This window comes from Phalangium opilio, unplaced genomic scaffold (assembly GCF_054372755.1).
Source record: "Phalangium opilio isolate 3A_F unplaced genomic scaffold, DU_Popi_V2 ptg000077l_1, whole genome shotgun sequence".
Lineage (NCBI taxonomy): Eukaryota > Metazoa > Arthropoda > Arachnida > Opiliones > Phalangiidae > Phalangium > Phalangium opilio.
Genome location: NW_028324185.1, coordinates 8,438,323 through 8,456,880, shown reverse-complemented (window position 1 = coordinate 8,456,880; position 18,558 = coordinate 8,438,323). Strand labels below are relative to the sequence as shown.

The 18,558-nt window shown below is 42.5% G+C and overlaps 1 protein-coding gene across 1 annotated transcript; it reads right to left on the bottom strand.

The window, feature by feature from the left end:
- Positions 1–3,777: 3,777 nt before the first annotated feature.
- LOC149657557 (uncharacterized) lies at positions 3,778–8,952 on the bottom strand. Its single transcript, XM_089844701.1, has one exon. It carries the CDS (start codon positions 8,950–8,952, stop codon positions 3,778–3,780), a length of 5,175 nt encoding a protein of 1,724 aa, XP_089700827.1.
- Positions 8,953–18,558: the final 9,606 nt, after the last annotated feature.

Sequence of the window (18,558 nt, the reverse complement as noted above, 5' to 3'; positions counted from 1 at the left end):
GGCCAATGTTTCTTCAAAATCCTTAAAATTAGGAAATTTCTTTCCTACTGAGATAGCGTCTGGCAGGCTTGCTTCCTTCACTGGCGAGTTGCTAACTTTTGAAGAATCTTCCTTCGGGTGGCAGTTGGATTCATCCTCTCCTCCACCTAGAAAAGTTGCATCTTCAAAAGAAACAAAGGCGTTTTTCCTCGAGGTCTTCTTTGCAGAGTTCTTCTTGGCACCCTGCTGAGAAACAAAAGAACACTTCCCAGAACTTCCATCAATAATATCTATAGAAAGGCAATCAAAGCGATTACTTATAGAAACAGAATAGACCGGAAGTGAAGAACCGAGGAAGGGCAAGAAGAAACCGGGGTAGGGAGAGGAGAAACCGGGGTAGGGAGAGGAGAAACCGGGGTAGGGAGAGGAGAAACCGGGGTAGGGAGAGGAGAAACCGGGGTAGGGAGAGGAGAAACCGGGGTAGGGAGAGGAGAAACCGGGGTAGGGAGAGGAGAAACCGGGGTAGGGAGAGGAGAAACCGGGGTAGGGAGAGGAGAAACCGGGGTAGGGAGAGGAGAAACCGGGGTAGGGAGAGGAGAAACCGGGGTAGGGAGAGGAGAAACCGGGGTAGGGAGAGGAGAAACCGGGGTAGGGAGAGGAGAAACCGGGGTAGGGAGAGGAGAAACCGGGGTAGGGAGAGGAGAAACCGGGGTAGGGAGAGGAGAAACCGGGGTAGGGAGAGGAGAAACCGGGGTAGGGAGAGGAGAAACCGGGGTAGGGAGAGGAGAAACCGGGGTAGGGAGAGGAGAAACCGGGGTAGGGAGAGGAGAAACCGGGGTAGGGAGAGGAGAAACCGGGGTAGGGAGAGGAGAAACCGGGGTAGGGAGAGGAGAAACCGGGGTAGGGAGAGGAGAAACCGGGGTAGGGAGAGGAGAAACCGGGGTAGGGAGAGGAGAAACCGGGGTAGGGAGAGGAGAAACCGGGGTAGGGAGAGGAGAAACCGGGGTAGGGAGAGGAGAAACCGGGGTAGGGAGAGGAGAAACCGGGGTAGGGAGAGGAGAAACCGGGGTAGGGAGAGGAGAAACCGGGGTAGGGAGAGGAGAAACCGGGGTAGGGAGAGGAGAAACCGGGGTAGGGAGAGGAGAAACCGGGGTAGGGAGAGGAGAAACCGGGGTAGGGAGAGGAGAAACCGGGGTAGGGAGAGGAGAAACCGGGGTAGGGAGAGGAGAAACCGGGGTAGGGAGAGGAGAAACCGGGGTAGGGAGAGGAGAAACCGGGGTAGGGAGAGGAGAAACCGGGGTAGGGAGAGGAGAAACCGGGGTAGGGAGAGGAGAAACCGGGGTAGGGAGAGGAGAAACCGGGGTAGGGAGAGGAGAAACCGGGGTAGGGAGAGGAGAAACCGGGGTAGGGAGAGGAGAAACCGGGGTAGGGAGAGGAGAAACCGGGGTAGGGAGAGGAGAAACCGGGGTAGGGAGAGGAGAAACCGGGGTAGGGAGAGGAGAAACCGGGGTAGGGAGAGGAGAAACCGGGGTAGGAGAGGAGCGAAGAATAGGACCACAGATAGCACTACCCATGTACCTAAATGTTACGTTGAGTCTCACAGACTCGCATGCTTCGTAAGGAACAAAGTGTTGCCAAACCAGTGGGCATGTGCCCTCCATAACAAGTAGTGAACCAGGGTTCAAGGAAACATTTACACCAGGGACACCAGAACGAAGAGAACGTAATTTAAAAGTTCTACTTACACCAAAAGACAAAGATGCAATGGTGCTGTGGACTCCACGCTCATCGTCCGAGTGCCAACCTACCGAGTCCTGCCCATCTCGGTACAGGTTGACCACAGCGGCGTTGAACGCCACTCCAAGTTGACGTTCAACGAGAACCTTTAAAGAAAGTAAAGCATCAGGCCAAGAATTATCAGCTTCATGACTTACCTTTCCATACCGATAAGGGAAAGATCCTCGGTATGCGACTCTTCGGGGAACAGCCATCCTTACAGCAAAGTCATCAGAAAATTCCTGCAATAAAGAAGAACAGAAATTAGCGGCATCATCTCTAGCAATAAAAGTAGGGTTCCAAAACACAGAAGCCGGGGACGTCCTTTTCGGTACCCACAAGGGATTGCTGCCAGGAACCAATCCACGAGGAGCTGGACAAGGGCCAACAGTAGAGCTATAAAAAGTAGAATTTGACATTGTTAAATCGAAATCAACAGAAACAAAACCTCCACTAGACAACAAAACCTCCACTAGACAACAAAAACCTCCACTAGACAACAAAAACCTCCACTAGACAACAAAAACCTCCACTAGACAACAAAAACCTCCACTAGACAACAAAAACCTCCACTAGACAACAAAAACCTCCACTAGACGAAAAAAACCTCCACTAGACGAAAAAAACCTCCACTATACGAAAAAAACCTCCACTATACGAAAAAACCTCCACTAGACGAAAAAAACCTCCACTAGACGACAAAAACCTCCACTAGACGACAAAACCTCCACTAGACGACAAAACCTCCACTACACAACTAAACCTCCACTACACAACTAAACCTCCACTACACAACTAAACCTCCACTACACAAGTAAACCTCATCAAGGCAACTAAACCTCCTCAAGGCAACTAAACGTCCTCAAAACAGCTCGTCCAAAAACAACAACGAAACGCAGGGAAAAACACAGTAGCTGGAGAAATCTGAAATGAAATAAGTTGAAAAATATAAATTAGTTAAACAGTACAAACTTAACAGCTTAAAAGACTGTAATTATACAAATGAAAACCACCAATTATTACTAAAACTAAATGAAATTGAGAAAGGTATTTTCCAACGTATTAAAAGCTAACTAGTCTATTTGGGCATGATTTGGGTACATGTGCTAGCAAAAAAAAAACCACGTGGACCTAAGCCTTTGCGGCTTGGTCCATGATGATTCCTTCCTTTATAGGATTTAACAATAAATTGATAAAATAATATAAATATAACATATTAAATACACTAAAATATATAAAGATTATTAGTAATAAGTAATACGGACTAATATAAATTATTACTTTCAAGACTATACAAATAAAACACAAAACATTCAGGGAAGAAAAAAATAAAAACCGTTCGCTTACCTCTCAACCAAGGAATGATCAAAATAATCTGGGCCGCATGCAGCGTTGCCAGATTGAAAAAACGAAATTATGGTATTCTCGCTCCAAAATTATTGAATTGTTGGCAAAATTATGGTACGCCTGGTAAGGCCCTTTTAGCCATAGCGTGATCAAGTGGGCTATGTTCAGGGACGTGCTAGCCGCCTTCCTATCCTACCCTATCATCCATCCTTGCCTTGAGAACTCTATTGTGTTTCGTCTCGCAACTTCCAAGAAGTAGTATACAATAAATTTCTAGGAATAGTATATTGAAGGATTTACGGTTGTTCGTGAACTAGTCGAATAGGCCTACCGGACAACTTGCGCGGACGACTTGACACGGTAAAAGGTTATAATTAGCCTGGACGCGGTTGTGGTGTCTGACGACAAGAAAGCGAACTTGGTTAACTAAACATAAACAATTTATTAAACTAATGGTAAAAACTAAGCGAAGTGCCCGGACGGCGACTACAAAACCAATCCAATTTTGATATTAAGTTATCTGATTATATAGTACGAACAAAAAATTAATTCTAAAAATGTAGACTAACAAACAAACGATAAAAAATAGGTTTACAAAATTGGTATCTTTTTTATGTAACATCATTTTTTCCGATCGGAACATTCTCCCGGCCTTGATACGTTAGTAGCAAACTTTCAGGGCTCATCTTCATGGTCGAACGGTAGAAGGCATAGCTTGACGATGGGTCGTTTGATTTCACCTTTGGTGGTCCGTAAGGTAACGACCCGAGTATAGCCGTCTTGTCCCGGAAAAATTTCGATCACTCTGGCCAAAGGCCAATTTCCGGGTGAGGTAACGTCTGATTTGACCAAGACCATGTCCCCAACTTCGATATTGCGTTGCGGTTTCATCCATTTGGGTCGTTGTTGAAGTCTAGTTACGTACTCCCGAAGCCAGCGTTTATGGACATCCTGCTTTAGCTTCTGGAGTAGCTGCCATCGGTTAAGTCGGTTCATAGGTAGGTGAGATAAGTCAGGATCCGGTATTGCTTGAAGAGATTCTCCAATTAGGAAGTGACCTGGAGTGAGAACATCAAGATCGGTGGGATCCGATGAAAGCGGAGTTAACGGTCTTGAATTTAGGCAACTCTCTATCTGTGTGACTACGGTTGAGAACTCTTCGTAGGTCAGTCTGGTGTTACCAATGACTCGATGTAGGTGGTATTTTACCGACTTGACGCCGGCCTCCCATAGTCCGCCAAAATGTGGGGCTCCGGCAGGGTTAAAATGCCATGTTATGCCCTGTGCGGAAAGACGATCTGCGACAGCTGCATTGTGTGGATTTGACTGAATCAGTTTCATAAATTCCTTTAGTTCCTTGGCGGCCCCAACGAAGGTCGTTCCACAGTCGCTATATATATCGCTAGGCTTCCCACGTCTTGAAGTGAATCGGCGCAATGCTGCCAGAAAGGCTTCGGTGGTTTGTGATGAGACAATTTCAAGATGTAGTGCCTTCGTCACGAAGCATACAAAAAGGGATAAGTAAGCCTTGTAGGATGTCTTGCTTCTCGGAGTGATTGGACGAAGATAAAAGGGTCCTGCGTAGTCAACGCCAGTTCTCGCAAATGCTCGGCAGTATTGAACTCGAGCCCTTGGTAGATCACCCATCATCTGGTTAGCGGTGGCGGCACGATATCTGGTGCAGACTGCACATTTCCGAATTTGGTGTCTTACTGCATCTCTTCCTCGAATGATCCAATACTTTAATGATAGGATGCTCTGAACCATCTGAGTACCAGCATGCAGGTTTTGGGTATGGGCCTCTTGAATGACCATCTCCGTAAATTTGTGATGTCTCGGTAGCAGAATTGGACGCTTTGTGGCTGTATCGAGATCTGCGTGTTTAAGTCTTCCTCCTACACGGAGGACCCCGATGGAATCCAAGACAGGATGTAGACATAGTAGTTTGCTTCGCTTCGGCAACGGATTACTCTGGCGTAAGGACTCTATCTCTTCCGGAAACATGTAGGCTTGGACTATCTTTACTAATGTGAGCAACGCGTTCTCTAATTCCATGCTTGTCAAGGGACCAGAAAGTATTACGGCTTTGAAGTTGGGGTCTTGTCTCTTCCGGTAACTGTTCAGGCCATTATGTTTGAAACGAAGTATCCATGCTGTTATGCGTCGTAGTCGCAGAAGCGTAGAGACCCGTGTAAAGATGTCGTTATCAACAAATATTCTTGTGGTCATAATGACGATTTTTTCTTCTTCTTCGATGGCTGTGGCATTCGTCTTGGAATCCGAAATGGATGGAGTTGGCCACGGCTCCCGACTGGATAGCCATAGAGGTCCCTTCCACCAGAGTTTATGGTTTAGTAGCTCGGGCACTGATACTCCTCTGGAGGCAGCATCAGCTGGATTCTCAAGTCCGGGAACATGATGCCAGTGTGATACCGGAATTATCTCTTGAATTCTTGAAACCCGGTTTGCGACAAACGTCTTCCATCGACGTGGACAAGAGGACAGCCAACATAATACGATCGTCGAATCTGTCCAAGCTTTAACTTGATTGAAGTTCAGATTTAAGGACTCTTGAACTGTTTCCATGAGATCCGCAAGGAGCAATGCACCACAGAGCTCCATCCTCGGGATTGATATCGCTTTATTTGCCGGAGCCACTCTTGTCTTTGCTGTGAGTAATGAAATGTGGACATTTCCAGCTTGATCGACCGATCTCAGATATACCACTCCAGCGTATGCTTTCTCGGATGCATCCGAAAATCCGTGAAGTTCGAGAACGGATATCTCAGGTAAAGAATGCATCCATCGGTCTATTCGAAGATCTTGAATGTTTATAATGGAATTCTTGAAATCCGCCCATAATGTTTGAACTCCTACGGAAGTTTCGGCATCCCAATCGATTTTCTCCTTCCATACATCCTGCATCAAGATTTTCGTGCGAATAATGATGGGGGCAAGCCAACCCATGGGATCGAAGATCTTCGATATTTCGGAAAGTAGAGTCCTCTTCGTAAGAGGTAACTGACAGGGCGCAGGTTGTACTTTGAACAGGAACTGATCTTTCCTCGTATCCCAGTAAAGTCCGAGTGTCTTGACAAGAGCATCGTCATCCATCGCTAGTATGTTCTTGGAATCTTGTAACTCAGGCGGTACTTCTGTTAAACAATCAGGGTCGTTTGAGGCAAATTTACTGAGTCGGAAACCGGCACCATCGCACAGTGAGCGAATCTGGTATATAGCGATCTTGGTTTGTGTTGCGGTTTGTCCTCCGCTCATTACATCGTCCATGTAAAAATCCCTTTTGATAATCGCAGCTCCCAACGGATGTTCATGTAACCCCGTGTCGCCCAGCTCCTGCAATACTCGAGTTGCCAAGAAGGGTGCCGAGGCTGTTCCATAGGTTACAGTGTTCAATTGGAATTCTTGAACAGGAGCCTTGGGTGTCGACCGCCACAGTATGCATTGCAGATTTCGTTGTTCTGGGACTACTAGTATCTGGCGGTACATTTTCATGATGTCAGCGACAAAGGCAATACGATGTATTCTGAACCGCATGACAATGGCATATAGCGAATCTTGGACCACTGGACCCACGAGTTGCGCGTCGTTGAAGGAGAATCCAGAGGTGGTCTTAGAAGATGCATCGAAGACCACTCGGAATTTACAGGTTTGGTTCCAATCTTTCATTACATAGTGATGAGGAATATAGACTCTTGCAGACTTCTTTTGGTTCTCTGGCAAGATCTTCGACATATGTCCCAACTGTTCGTACTGTTCCATGAATCCTTCGTATAAGGCTTTCAACTCCGGGCGTGCGTCGATCTTCCTTTCAATTTGGTAGAATCTTCTCAGGGCTATCTCGCGCGAAGATCCAAGAGGAATCGTTGGCTCTTTCATTGGTATGCGTACCACGAATCTTCCGGCTGGATCTCGGTAATGGAACTTTAGAAAATCCTCCTCGCAAGCTTTTTCTTCCGGCGTCATGACTTGTGTCTTTGGCACTTGTTCAATCGCCCAAAATTGATTCAGGGTTTCTTCGAGTGTGAGAGTATGATGAAGGTGTACTCTAGGTTGGTCAATGCTCGTCGGCCCGGAAACCAGCCATCCTAGCTTGGAATTGATCGCATCCGGAGAAAAGGCATCCTTGGTTCGTTTCCCATTTAAAAGGAGTTTGAAAAATACGTCAGCACCCAACAGTACATCAATGTCGCCAGGGATGTTAAACTCGGGATCCGCCAGTCGCAGCTTCCTGAGATGAGGCCAATTGCTTGTATCATATTTTCGTAAAGGTAGCTGACATGTGATTTTCTTCAATACATAAGCGTTGACGCAAAACCTTTCTGACGTTGTGTCCTCGAAGAATGGTTTGAAATGAACCTGAGTAAGTCCTCTAGCTCGACCGAGTTGCGTCGCACCTAGGCCTACTACTTCCGTCTGGACTTTCTTTCGTGCGAGGCCCAGTCTCGCCATGCACGCTTCGGAGATGCACGATACAGTCGATCCGCCATCCAATAGAGCTCGAACTTGAAGGGCTGTCTCTTGCGCAGTTTTTACTTTGATTACAGCGGTAGCTAGTATGGAATCATCCCTTGCACAGGCGGCGTCCTGGACATGAAAATTCTGCGCCTGGCTTGGTTGTTGTCTATCGGACTCTTTTGTATTGGATGGTTGACTACTTGACTCTTTGTCTGGTTTCTCAACTTCCACGTGAAGAAGGGAGTGATGCTTTTTATCGCAGGTCTTGCAGTATTTTTCCAGTGGACATTCTTTCACTCTATGTCCCGTCCGAAGGCAGTTGAAACAAAGGTTCGATTGCTGTACTAATGATCGCCTTTCGTGGACCTTCATAGCGGACAGTCTTGGGCATCGGAAATTGAAATGATTGGCGGAACAGAACGTACATTTACCATCTGAGGACGATGCTCCAGTTCTGGTGTGCAAGGTCACTGGGTTCCTCGTGACGTGAGGATTGCGACCGGATGATGATGCCGCCAAGGAGCGCGCTCTTTGTTCAATAAATTCCAGCAGATCGCTTGATTTTGGTATCTCTGTGTTCTTGAGACTAAGTTCCCATTGCTCCTTAGAGGACGGATCTAACTTCTGGGTTAGAAGGAACACCAGAACGGCATCCCATTTATTCGCTATCGGAAGAGTGTCGAGAGCTCTGGTACATTCCATCGCCGCATCCACGATCGATCGTAAGGCATTTGAGTTGCTGGTTGGTATCATGGGCAGCGAGCAGAATCGTCTCATAATGGCAAAGTAGAGTTCTCTGTTGTTTTCGAACCTCTTGGTGACCGTATCCCAAGCAATGGTGTAATTGGCATCAGAAATGGTGAGTGATTTGATTAGATTTACGGCGTTTCCGGTTAAACTTGACTTGAGATAGGTAAATTTCTGGGCATCTGATAATTCTTGATTGTTGTGGATGGCAGTGAGGTACATGTCCCGGAATGATATCCAATTATGTATTTCTCCCGCGAACGTTGGGAGGTTGATTTTAGGTAATTTGATCTCCGAATGCGATCCTACAGACAACTGACGTGTCGAGATTGGAACCATAGTGGCTAGCATAGATTTAAGTGCGCATTTCGAATTCGTATACAACGTGAATAAGTCATCCCATTTCCGTTCATGCAGGCCAGCATTTTCAGCGTCCAACGAGACCACCTTGACATGCGCATCATCGATGACTTGCCACGACTTGTCCACTTCTTCCAGAAAAAATTCCAATTGCTGTTGATTAAGAGGAGTCTTGGCATGTGTTTGAACTCTGTTGCTGATGTTGTTCAGACCCAATTCGCCTTTATTCCGTTCCGCAGTGGCTTTCTCCAGAGCGGTTACTGGCATTGTGAACGTCCGCAGTGGTGATCAACCCAACGACCAGCTTTCCACGTAATTAAGCCGACTCTGACGATCCGGCTCGACGGACCATAAATGTTCGTGAACTAGTCGAATAGGCCTACCGGACAACTTGCGCGGACGACTTGACACGGTAAAAGGTTATAATTAGCCTGGACGCGGTTGTGGTGTCTGACGACAAGAAAGCGAACTTGGTTAACTAAACATAAACAATTTATTAAACTAATGGTAAAAACTAAGCGAAGTGCCCGGACGGCGACTACAAAACCAATCCCAATTTTGATATTAAGTTATCTGATTATATAGTACGAACAAAAAATTAATTCTAAAAATGTAGACTAACAAACAAACGATAAAAAATAGGTTTACAAAATTGGTATCTTTTTTATGTAACATCATTTTTTCCGATCGGAACAACGGTACACCTTGAAAAATTATTGAAAATATTGTACTAACAGTAAAATTATTGAATTTATGGTACTATTTAAAAAATTATTGTATTTATGGTACCAAATATCAAAATTATTGTGTTTTTGCGTACCATAATGGTACATAGTAGAAATTATGGTACACTGTGAATTTCGAGGTGAAATTATGGTACTGTACCATAATTATGGCGTTACGCGGGAGGTCACGTGGTACGGGGGTGAGAATAGGGTATAAGCTATTTTCACCCGGGAGGGGGTGAGAATAGGGTATAAGCTATTTTCACCCGGGGGAGGGGTGAGAATAGCGTATAAGCTATTTTCACCCGAGGGAGGGGTGAGAATAGCGCGTAGGCTATTTCCACCCGGGGGTGAGAATACATACTCTCTTTAAAAAATATGCAAAAAATCAAGGAATTTTAGGGTTTTTAACAAAGTCTGGGAAAATTCATGTAATTTTAGGGTTTTTAAAAAAGTCTGAGAAAAGTTAAGGAATTTTAGGTTTTCAAGCAAAGTCTGGGAAAACTTTTGATATTTTATGGATTTAAACAAAGTCTGGGAAAAGTCTGGAAATTTTAAGAATTTAAAGAAAATCAAAGATCATGTTGGATCAGACACCAAAATATCACAGCTTTCATCGTTTCCTCCTAAATGTCATCAATTTCGTGTTTACAAATATCACCTCAGATAGACTTAAATCAATAACAGTTTTATTAGATCTAGAAAAAAAGAGTATCAACAAGAATTTTTAAGGGATAATAGGGTAATTTTCCACTAACATTTGTTTCTATGTGGTTCAAATGCTCGGTAATCTTAATAATCGAGGTTTTTTAAATTTCTACATTTTAAAATCGGTTATATTGGGAGGCGGAAAATAACCTAGGCAGTTTGGCTGTAATGTAGGTATTTAATTCGAAAAGATCTGTAGATTTGTCGTGATCTGTTGAAGCTTTACAACAAGTAATTTTTTAAGATTCGAAAATATTAAAATTAACTAACATGTTTTGTTAAATTTTCATACGGTTTTTATTTTATCAGCTATAAACGATTTTCTGTCTATTTATTCTCTTTGCAGGGCCGAATACTCAACCTCACTCAGAATTTTTGAGAGAAAATAAAATGAAAACGCTTACTAATTTTAAAATAACGCTCATGAATCATGATAAAATATTTTTACTTAAGTAATTTTAGTGAAAAAAAACTAAGATAAGAATTTTTTAAAATAATAGATGTTTTATAATCATGTCTTCGAAAGAGAGAATTTGAATATCTGTTACTTCAGACAATTCATGTTCTACGCTTATCTTTTACTTTTTCGCGTCTTTCTTTACAATGACAGTTTTCATTAATGTATTATGTATGTACAGTTTATATACACATTGGTATTTTATATTTCGTTAGGCTTAAGTTATCATATCAATCATTACATGGCGCCTTGCAAAAAGTATTGCTGTGTCCCACAGTGTAATTCAAGATTAAAACTAAATATCCCGGGGTTAAGTGTGCATAGTTTCCCAAAAGAAATCAAGTTGCTTAAACAGTGGCAACGCGTCCTAAAAATTGTAAAACATATTTGAAATCACATGGTCGTTCTTAGTTTACATTTGAAGAAGACTGATTTATTTTTTCCAATTAAGTTTTTTTTCAAGTATTAAGAATTGAAGAACGATATTTAATGTACTTGTTACTTCAGATATGCCGACAAGGAAAAGGAAAGTAAAGCTTGGAACTTCCCCTTTCCCCAATGTTTGCCTATATTGACCGATGACAAAATTATTTCTGAAGATACCAGAAAGTTAATGGTTGGAAGAAAAGGCTTGATAATCGACAAAGAAACGTTAAAAGCTATGCAAAACCTCAACTTATAGCCAGTCGAGTTCAGAAAGAGAAATAGAAGATGCCCCAGAATCCACAGACAAACAAGCAAATTATGAATTTGGTTTGAATGCTCTCGAAACTGAGGTTTGTGAGCCTTTGCACCGAGAGAGAAAAGATGTTTCAGTGCAAGTAAACACTTACTTTTCTGAAACCTTTAGTATTATGAATTCAGTTAAAACTGACACGGATTTAAGCCATATGACCGGAATCTCCAATTTCAAACTATTTTACACGGGAATCTATGACAATGTTAATAAATTTTAAAGCTCAGATCCCAATAGATGGACTTTCTCTTCTCGTTTTAATGAAAATTAAACTAAACTTGAAGTACGGGGTTCTTTCTACTATGTCTAATATGTCTGATATTAGTTGCCGCAGATACTTTAAACAAACAATGTTTATTGTTGCGGGTGTTTTTAAATGCGCAATCAAATGACCCTCAAAGGAAGAAATCATTAATAGCATGCCCCAATGTTTTAAGGGCTTTGAAAAAACTGTGGTTCTTCTGGAATGTTCTGAAATTCCATTCGAGAAACCTAATTGCCTTAAATGTAGAATTTCTTCTTATTCTTATTTTAAATGTAACCACACTCTTAAAATTTTGGTTGGCGTTTCTCCTGCTGGTTTGATTTCTTTTTTGAGTAGAGCTTATGGAGGAAGAACATCTAACAAAGTTATCACTTTGCACAGTGGAGTATTGGACAAATTAACACTTTATGTAGACGCATGCATGGTAGATAAAAAGGATTCAGAATAGAGGCTGAATGTTTAGAAAAAGGTATTGAAATTTTCATCCCTCCATTTCTGAAAAAATCTAAACAGTTTACGGAAACGAAATCACTCGATAACTTGAAGATAGTAAAAGCAAGAGTGCACATAGAGAGTGTGCTACAAAGATTAAAACTTTTTCAATCTTTAGTAAAAAAACTGGATTGGGAGATGATGTCTTTCATTAACCCAATGTTTTTAATTTCAGCTGGTATTGTAAACTTGTCATCACCAATATTAGATTAAGTTAGATTTTAATAAAATGAATATTTGGTTTTTAAAAAATTATTTTAATTGTAACTCAGTTTTACAATTTTATAACATTAAACATGTTTTAACTTTTTGCTACAGTGACTAGTATGTTTTTGTGTTTCTTGGTTCAAGTGACCAAGACATTGTTCCAAATTTAAAAATGCCATAATCCGCCCAAATGTTTTCTTGATATTTTATTCCTTAAATTAAATTATCTCCTTACGCTTTTAAATATTGAATCTGCGCGTTTCATTAACTCAGCGATTGAAATGGTGCACGGCTCCTTTTGTGGTGTGTCAAACAGAAAATAAATATCAATATGGCGTCACCTTTCTTATTATCGCGAAAAAAATGGACTTAAAAGGAATAATTCTTGATTAAGCCTTGCTTGAGTAGATCTGCTAGAGGTCACGACAGATAAAAAACTTTCAAGAACTGGATCACTTGTTTACGCTTCAAAATAAATGACTTTCCAGTTTGCCACTTCTACACACTAGCCACCGTTTGAACATCTACCTTTGATGTTTTTCCTCTGCGTTATTGTACATTGTTGTTAAACTGTTGCTTCCTTATGCACAGGGTTGACTTCTTTAAAATGGCAACACTCTTGAAATGGTATGGGTTCATGATAATGTTCACTTTGATTTTAGCACATTGTTACTTCAAATCAGTTACTCTTGCGTCTTCAAGACTCAAGAGACGCTACGCCTTCATTAATTATAAGTAGTAAAACAGCCAAAAAGTGTTTACATTTTCTGCTTAATCCTGCATCACAATACCACTAAGTAGTTAATTTATCTTCACCTTTCAATTGGCCAATTATTTGATGAGGCTAAGCTCCTTGAAGAGAAGTAACAAAGCTATACGAAGCGTGTCGGTATGTATAAGGGGCTACTGAGAGGGTGAGCAGATAGGGGGACATGACGTCAATATTGGTAGCCTAAATTGTATGAACTGAGCTGACGACTCCCAAGATGGTCGTTAAAACCGAGGTAAGAGATATGAGGGTCTGACGTCACGAGAAACTTCGTAGTACCTCTCTATGGATAATTTAATTCCGTTAGTAAACAGTCGCTTTAATCAATTACTAAATTTTCCCAAAATCAGGTTGGAAAAAAGGAAAGTTTTGAATATTTTGAAGGTAATTGAATTGTTATGTGTTACAGTTTCCTAGATTACAAAATAAATATCTCTTAATTACTTCAATTCAATCAATTGTTATTTTCTTAAAATATTTGTAAATAAATTTTCTTAAAATATTTGTAAATAAATTTTCTTAAAATATTTGTAAATAAATTTTCTTAAAATATTTGTAAATAAATTTTCTTAAAATATTTGTAAATAAATTTTCTTAAAATATTTGTAAATAAATTTTCTTAAAATATTTGTAAATAAATTTTCTTAAAATATTTGTAAATAAATTTTCTTAAAATATTTGTAAATAAATTTTCTTAAAATATTTGTAAATAAATTTTCTTAAAATATTTGAAAATAAATAAACTCGCAAGATTTGGTAACCATTCCACCTTGAGTTGAAATTTATAATCGACACAGCTAGGCTATAATCGCCTACCAACTTGCTATCGATCCCTACCCACCTTAGAAAAATATTTCGAACAATACAATACTCCGCAAGCGAAATGAACTGATCACATATCAATTTACTCACTAAAAGAGTTTTATTACTCTCTCGGTTCGTACAATAATCAAGGTTTGTAATTTAAACGGTGATTAACAAAAATAACATATAATGGTACATTTTTTAGGGCCTAAAATGACACACGTTTTCGATAAGATTTTAGTCAACACCTTTTTTATCATAACTCGAAACGTCACTTTTTTAGGGGCGAAACGTAATACTTTTTTAAAGAGAAAATTCTAGTTAGTTTCAGTGGCGATACCTTCGCCAAAAATGCAACGAATATTTTAAAGGTAAAAACGTAATTTATACTGGTGGGTTCAAAGTCTATTTAGTGTTTAGTGTCTATAAAGACAGGACATTGTTTCCGGTTCCAATTCTCTTAAAACACCCGGGCCACGCCTGGTTGCATAACCTAGTGTGGCTATATAAATTAAAAAGAAAAAGAAATAGAGAAATAAAGGGGTTGTTCGGATCGTGGGAGCTTAGCATAGCGGGCGGCTAATAAGGGAGAGGGCGTCGAGACTCGAGAGCCCCTTTAAAGCATAGCGCGGGTACATGGTCTAGCGATACCCCTGCAAGGTTACTTTCCTCTGAGGTACGTGTTTAACTTGGCCCACAAGTGGCTCGTTCCTTCGCCAAGCTAAAACGAGGGAAGTCACCTTGTGGGGGCATCATTTTATTTTCCACTTCACCCTCCCTTTAACTAGTGCAGCAAAATTTATAACTTATTAATCACAAATATAGACTTATAATTTTAAAGAAAGGCACCAACAAATTGGGTTTGTTCTATACGATCTGGCTTAAATTAGTTGCATTATGTAATCAAGAATGTAGTTGAAGTAGGGCACCGAACATTAGAACTCTTAATCAGTAATAAAATCTTGGAGTGGTTACTACCTCGCTTCTAGCATATTAAGTCAAATATCAAAAAAGGGCGTAATTTAAAGGGTAGCTTAATTGAAATGTATTAAAAAAACTGTTTCACCAAGACCTTAAATTAAAAGAGGCGCATTTTCTACCCGCTAACAGTGCCATCTTCAGGCAAAACCTGAAACTAAACCCTATCAAGAAACGAATTACTAAATTAATGTTTATAATTTTAATGAATTCCCATAGTTTTGATATTTACTGTAACATTCCTTTTTTTTGGGGGCTTTTAAATTAATGTTACTTAGTTTAAGTTTTTACTTTTATGAATTGACGTGGCAAATTTTCTTCTTTCCTCTACCTTCTTTAACATTAGTCTTCCCGATAAAAGAAGCAAGATTGGCTTCAAGAGGAAGAAACCTTCTCGAAAAAGACGGTACCCCCCCCTCTTTAGCAATATTCCTTCTCACCGTAGAAGGTTTCCTTCTAAAGAAGGTAAACTCTCCTTCAGAGGCAAGCGCCTTCTTTTCAAGAAGGGGGCAGACCACTTCTACCCTGAACCGTCAGCCTCTCTGAATTACTCACCCCCTTCTTATCTCTTACAGCTTCTACTCTTGGACGAGGAAGGAAAATGAGAAAATTTTCGAAACAGCTTCTGAGAAGGTGAAGCGGGATTTGGCAGTGTCGCCCTCTGCGTCAAAGAAGGGGAAGCTTCGAATAGGGAAGAAATCGCGAAAGGCCCACCACTGTCGAAAAGGGAACTTCTAGCGAACTGAAAACCGAGAATCGTGTCTAACAATGGAGTAGGGACCGTGCCGAAGTCCCGCTGGGTCAAAAGTTGGAAGGGTTCTCGCTAACTGAAAGCCGTGCAAAGTGGTTCTAGCGAACTGAAGATCAACAATAGAAATCCTTTTCAATTTATATCTACTCAAATTTTTGCTTTCCCCTGAAGGGAATTATCTATTTTGTATCTTCAGTTCGCTAGAACCACATTGCAGCACGGCTTTCAGTTAGCTATAGAACCCTTCCATCTTTTGACCCAGCGGGGATTCGAAAATCGGTGCACGGTCCCTACTCCATTGTTAGTCTCGATGAGCACTCGGTTTTCAGTTCTCTAGAACCCTTTTCGCTGCTGGAAGTCGGCCTTTAACGAAAATATTTTTCAACCTAATCAGAAGAAGTTCTATGACTTTTCCTATGTAATTTAGACATTTTTGTATGAAATGTGGTTCTCGGAAGAACATGGGCTCTTCCCGGATAGTGGTGAACCATGTAGGTACTTGTGGGTGCTTGTAGGTACTTGTGGGCGCTTTTAGGTACTTGTGGATGCTTGAAGGTACTTGTGGGTGAATGAAGGTACTTGTGGGTGCATGAAGGTACTTGTGGGTGCATGAAGGTACTTGTGGGTGCATGAAGGTACTTGTGGGTGCATGAAGGTACTTGTGGGTGCTTGAAGGTACTTGTGGGTGCTTGAAGGTACTTGTGGGTGCTTGATGGTACTTGTGGGTACTTTTCCGGGTGCTTGCCCCTGGTACTTGTGGGTGCTTGAAGGTACTCGTGGGTACTTTTCCAGGTGCTTGCCCCTGGTACTTGTGGGTGCTTGAAGGTACTTGTGGGTACTTTTCCGGGTACTTGCCCCTGGTACTTGTGGGTGCTTGCCCCGGGTACTTGCCCCTGGTACTTGTGAGTGCTTGAAGGTACTTGTGGGTACTTTTCCGGGTGCTTGCCCCTGGTACTTGTGGGTGCTTGCCCCTGGTACTTGTGGGTGCTTGCCCCGGGTACTTGTGGGTACATTTCCGGGTGCTTGCCCCTGGTACTTGTGGGTGCTTGCCCCGGGTACTTGTGGGTACTTTTCCGGGTGCTTGCCCATGGTACTTGTGGGTACTTTTCCGGGTGCTTGCCCCTGGTACTTGTGGGTGCTTGCCCCGGGTACTTGTGGGTGTTTGTAGGTACTTGTGGGTGTTTGTAGGTACTTGTGGGTGCTTGTGGGTACTTGTGTGCGCTTGTAGGTACTTGTGGGCGCTTGTAGGTACTTGTGGGCGCTTGTAGGTACTTGTGGGTACTTTTCCGGGTGCTTGCCCCTGGTACTTGTGGGTGCTTGAAGGTACTTGTGGGTACTTTTCCGGGTGCTTGCCCCTGGTACTTGTGGGTGCTTGAAGTTACTTGTGGGTACTTTTCCGGGTGCTTGCCCCTGGTACTTGTGGGTGCTTGAAGGTACTTGTGGGTACTTTTCCGGGTGCTTGCCCCTGGTACTTGCCCCTGGTACTTGTGGGTGCTTGAAGGTACTTGTGGGTACTTTTCCGGGTGCTTGCCCCTGGTACTTGTGGGTGCTTGCCCCGGGTACTTGTGGGTACTTTTCCGGGTGCTTGCCCCTGGTACTTGTGGGTGCTTGCCCCGGGTACTTGTGGGTACTTTTCCGGGTGCTTGCCCATGGTACTTGTGGGTACTTTTCCGGGTGCTTGCCCCTGGTACTTGTGGGTGCTTGCCCCGGGTACTTGTGGGTGCTTGTGGGTGCTTGTGGGTACTTGTGGGTACTTGTGTGCGCTTGTAGGTACTTGTGGGTGCTTGTGGGTACTTGTGTGCGCTTGTAGGTACTTGTGGGCGCTTTTAGGTACTTGTGGGCGCTTTTAGGTACTTGTGGGCGCTTGTAGGTACTTGTGGGCGCTTGTAGGTACTTGTGGGTGCTTGTAGGTACTTGTGGGTGCTTTTAGGTACTAGTGGGTGCTTGTAGGTACTTGTGGGCGCTTGTAGGTACTTGTGGGTGCTTGTAGGTACTTGTGGGCTTAGGTTAAGATTAGAGTGCCATTCGAATGAAACATTTACATTAAAAATATTATTTTTCAGTTTTTCATAAAATTTTTCAGTGGTTTCAAGCTATTTTGAGGGTGCTGAACACAACACGAATATGGACAAGTGACCTTTAAACTGCACTTGATCCATTTTCCTTTTTCAAGGGTCACGTCCCTCACTCTGACAGCGAAACCAAGGATGATTATGGGGGTGGGAAGGAATGCGAAATCTGAGAGAAATCGGCCTGCGCGCTAACTGTGGAACGGCTCAGGTTGGGTGGGACACCAGAAATAGGGGGGGGGGAGGAAATAATCGGACTTAATTGTGATTGGTTCCTCCGTAGCCCTTCTTGACCAATTACAATTGAGTCCAACTATCCCTCCCCCTTTTCTTGGCGTCCCACCCAACCTCGCCCGTTCCACAGTTAGCGCGCTGACCGATTTATCTCAGATTTCGCATCATCCTTGGTGAAACTAGCGTTCACCTTCCTGGGGTAAGCAATCAAGGGTTTTGGGCTTTGCATTGATGTAGAAGTAACGCTAATTTTAATTAAGTTAAGTGGTCCAGGAATGGACGGGCGACCATCTCGTACTTTGATTTCACCATCAAAATTTATCTTATCCCTCCACGTGGCAAAATAGTGTTCCCCAAATTGAAATCTTCCTCCATAGATCATCGCCTGTTTTCCTCTTCCATTCACGCAAATGGCAATTGCCGATTGTTGACGCAACGCGAGCACTGCGCGCTAGCTGCCACATTTTACTCTTCGTCGAAATCCAAATACTAGAACAATTCCACATCGGCAGTTCGCCACTCACCGAGTCACGCGCTGGAACAGTTTAACGATAGTTCTATATTTTCTTTGGTTTTAGGAACCAATTTTAAGAACTCGAAGCAGACGACTCTCGATTCATGTCGTTTTCCGGGGCCGGAAATAAGCAAAGGACACTGGAACAATAAAATTTCGAAATG

Bases quoted from the DNA above. Each gene is read 5' to 3' on its own strand.
- LOC149657557 (XM_089844701.1), bottom strand. From the start codon at position 8,952: ATGCCAGTAACCGCTCTGGAGAAAGCCACTGCGGAACGGAATAAAGGC.